At 64.5% G+C, this 3,809-nt stretch overlaps 1 protein-coding gene across 1 annotated transcript; it reads right to left on the reverse strand.

The window, feature by feature from the left end:
- Positions 1-2,214: 2,214 nt before the first annotated feature.
- On the reverse strand, positions 2,215-3,515 carry IER5L (immediate early response 5 like). Its single transcript, XM_066562983.1, has one exon. The coding sequence runs from the start codon at positions 3,228-3,230 to the stop codon at positions 2,241-2,243; it is 990 nt and encodes a 329-aa protein (XP_066419080.1). The 5' UTR covers positions 3,231-3,515; the 3' UTR covers positions 2,215-2,240.
- Between the last annotated feature and the right edge of the window lie 294 nt (positions 3,516-3,809).

Consider the following 3,809-nt stretch of genomic DNA (forward strand, 5'->3'; position numbering starts at 1 on the left):
CGCGGCGGGCGCCAGGGGGCGCTGCGGGCGCGGGGCGCGGAGCGGGGGCGCAGCCGGGCCGGGGCTCCGCGGGCTCCGCGCTCCGGATGCTCTGCGGCCGCGACCCCCGCAACCCCTCCACACCCCGCAACCCCATGGTTTCTGTCTCTCGGCCCGGGAGAAGGGAAGGTTGCGCTCCCACGGTGGTGCGCGGGGCTGGGAAGGGGGGGTTTTGTCCATGTGTTGATTTGGGGGGGGTCCCGGGGATGTTGGGGTGCGGGGGCAGGGGGATGGTTCTATCTGCGGGATTTGAGCTGCATGCTAGAAACTGCACGTTGTGCGCAGGTTAAAAAAATGATAATTCTCCCCTCCTGAGGTGACCGGGGGGTGTTGAAGGGGTGCGGAGCGGCCCCGGCTCGTTCCTGTGGGGTAAAGGAGGGGAGGAGAAAAACACATGCACAAAAAGGGGGAAAAAAGGAAAACCCGCCCGCACCACCCAGCGGCCCCGCGCGGGGATAACAAACTCCAACTTAAAAAAACTTCCCGAGCGCGTCGGGGGGCGCGGAGGCGGCGGCGCTGCCCAGGTGCGTGTCGGGGGGTCCCGGCTGCTCCCCCCGGCGCGGGGCGCGGGGAGGGGACCCCAGCTCCGGCCCCGTCCCCACCTGGGACTCGCTTTGCGCCGCACAGCCTGACCCAAGAGGGGGCTTTTGTTGCATCCTGGCAGCCGGGGGGGCTGCGGGTGTGTGTGTGTGTGGGGAGAGGGTGAATCTGGATGGTGCTGGGGAGGAGACAAAGGGGTTTTTCCGAGGGGGAGTACACGGTGAGGGAGAGTCGGAGTTTCGGTAAAGGCTCCCCGGTGCAGAGAGGAAGCAGTGGCTCAGGAGAGGGGCTTCAGCGGGCTGCAGGGTGAAGGAAAGCAAGGGCACAGCAACTTTATAATCGACTTTTTATTAAGATTATAAATTTAAACAAATCTGAACAGTTTTACCCGGTGATATACAATTCCATATGCATAAAAATACAGGCTTACAAACAAAGAAAAAGGGGCAGAAAAAAAAAAGAAGACCCCAACAGACCGTTTTGCAAAGCATCCTCAGTTACACACAGTGCTGATACCGTGAAGTTGGGAGTGGGCAAAAGAAAGAGGAGGGGACGACGACCAGAAAACCCACCTTTTTACAACAAAAGGTTTTTCTTTAAAAAAATAATGTAAAAAAAAAAAAAAATCAAGAGACTCTACAGGAGACAATCTCTTCACAAGACCAAACACTGCTGGTTTTATGATTGGGAAGGCTGAAACCAGAACAGTTAAACTTAAGGAAAAAAAAAAAAAAAAAAGAGAGGGCAGAAAAGAAAAAAAAAAGGGCTCAGACCCGGCACACACTTTGGAGACGTGAGTCGTGTTACACGGATACCTGCGGCATCACAAGCACACACCGAGGCGGAGGCTCCGGGCTGCCGGGGGCCGCTCGCCCCTTCCCCGGCGTGGCGGGGCGCAGCCCGGAGGGACCCCCGGCTCCTCCTTTTCCCCTTCCCACCCTTCCCACATTCAGCTCTCAGAACCCTCCAGCGCTCCCCTGGCACAAGCGGTGGGAAGAAGTCACATCGCACACGTTTCTTCTGGGAGGAAAGTTGAAATGTTTTCATTTCTGCCTTTTTTTTTTTGTTGTTCTTTTACATATATAAAGAAACGCACAAAAGCGACGGGGCAGCAGCGGCTTTTCCCCTGTCCGCACCCTGAAACGCAGCGAGCCGGGGGCGGCGGGACCCGCGGGGCGGCCCGGGGCGGGGAGCGGGGCCGGGGGCGCTCCCGCCGCGGGGTCCCGGGGCCGGTCCCGGCTCTCACGTGGCGCTACCGGCCGCCAGCACCGGCCCCAGGAAGCCGCCGCGAAGAGAGCCCGAGCGGACACAAAGAGGATTATTTAAATAGGTGCCTCGTTGTTGTTTTTTTTTTTTTGTTGTTTGTTTTGTTTTCGTTTGTTTGCTTGTTTTTGTTGTTGTTGTTTTTTTCCTCTCATCTCTGCAAAAATAAAGTCCCAAGATCTTAGATTTTTTTTTTTCTTTATTGTACAATTTATAAAACACTAGCGCGGCTCTGCCCCCCCGCCTCCCCTGCGCACCCCTCGGCACCCCCCTCCCCTCGCCCCAACCCCCCTCCCTGCCTTTGTTTCAGGGTCCCCCCTCCGGAGCCGCCGTCCCTCGGATCGCACCCCCGTTTTGTCAACAGCCCCCCCACACCCCTTCTGCTCCCCCACTTCTCTCTAAAACGCGACGATGGCCCGAGTCCAGGCTCCCAGGCTCGCCAGCGCCTGCTTGCTGCACAGCTGCCCGTTGAGGGGCTGCTCCGAGTCCGCCTGCTGCCGGCTCACCAGCCCCGTGAAACCGGAGCCGAAGATGGAGATCAAGTTGGAGATGTTGGAAGAGTCCTGGGGGTGCTCGGCGCTGTACTCCTCGAAGCGGGCGCGTTTGGTGCACGGGGCGAAGGGGGGGCCGCCCGCCACCCCGCCTCCCCCCGGCTCCCCTTCCTCCACCCCCTCCTCTTCCTCCTCCTGCCCCGGGTAATACTTGCGCTTGGTGCCGGGCGCGGGCGGCGGGGAGGCGAGCCCCGGTGCCGGCTGGCAGCAGCAGGGGCACTGCGAGCAGCAGTCCTGGTGCAAGTACCCGTTCTCCACCGTGGTCACGACGTGAGTGTCCAAATCCAGCACCGTGGTGCGGCTGCTACAGTGCGGGGCCCCGCCGCTCCCGAAGTCACAGCCGGCGGCGTAGAGCAGCCCCGGGGCCGCGCTGCCTCCGCCGCCGGGACCGGCGCTGCCGGCGGCCCGGTAGAAGCCCGGGGACGAGTCTCTGCAGGGCGCTCGCTGCATCTCCGGGGGCACCGCGCACACCGGCACCTCCAGCAGCTCCGCGCCGCCCCGCGCAGCCCCGCAGCTCCGCGCCTCGCGGTCCTGCGTGTCGGCGGGCAGCGGGAGCGCCGCCAGCTCCGGCGGGGCGGCGGCGGCGGGCGGCGGGCAGGCGGGCATGGCGAGGAGCGGGGCGCCGTCGGGGTAGTGCTGCTGGCGGCGGTAGAGCTCGGCGTAGCGCTCGCTCAGGTAGAGCTGCCGGGCGTTGCGGAGCACATAGGAGACGAGCAGGTTCTTGTGGAGCTTGATGCCGCCTCGCTGCGTGCGGGAGCTGTGGATCTTCCGCAGGGAAATACTGATCAAACTCTGCGCATCGAGGGTGCACTCCATCCTCCTCCGGCCCCTCAGCATCGGCTCTCGCCGCCCGCGCAGCCAGGCACCCCGGCCCGCATCCACACGGCAGCCGGGCGGGTGCGGAGGGTCGTAAGGAAGGAGGATAAAGAGGCGGGGGGGAGGGAATAAAGGGGAGGGGGGGAAGGGGAAAAGGGGGGAAAGAGCCTGAGGTCGCTAGAGAAGAGGGGCAAATAGAGAGGGGTGTCTTCAGGGGGCGGCCAGCGGCGGGAGCAGCGCGGGCATCGCCGGGGGCTCCCGCTGCTGCCGCCGCCGCCGCGCTCCGAGCACGGACGGCGCGGGCGGGCAGCGCCACCAGCGCCGCGCGCGCCCCCGCCCCGCCCTCCCGCGCGGCACCGCCCCCCGCCCGCCCCTCCGCGCGCTCCCGCCCGCCCCGCCCACCCGCGCGCGCCTCCCCCCCGCGCCCTCCCGTACCTGTCGCGCAGAAACACTGAATACCCGCCCGCCCGGCCCCCGCTTTTTATACCGCTGCGCCGGCCCCCGCGCCCCGCCCCCCGCGGCCGGCGCTACCAATGGAAAGGCGGAGGGCGACTTGACGGGCGGGCATCGCGGCCAATAGAAGTGAGGCGGGCGCCTCGC

This window comes from Molothrus aeneus, chromosome 19 (genome assembly GCF_037042795.1).
Source record: "Molothrus aeneus isolate 106 chromosome 19, BPBGC_Maene_1.0, whole genome shotgun sequence".
Lineage (NCBI taxonomy): Eukaryota > Metazoa > Chordata > Aves > Passeriformes > Icteridae > Molothrus > Molothrus aeneus.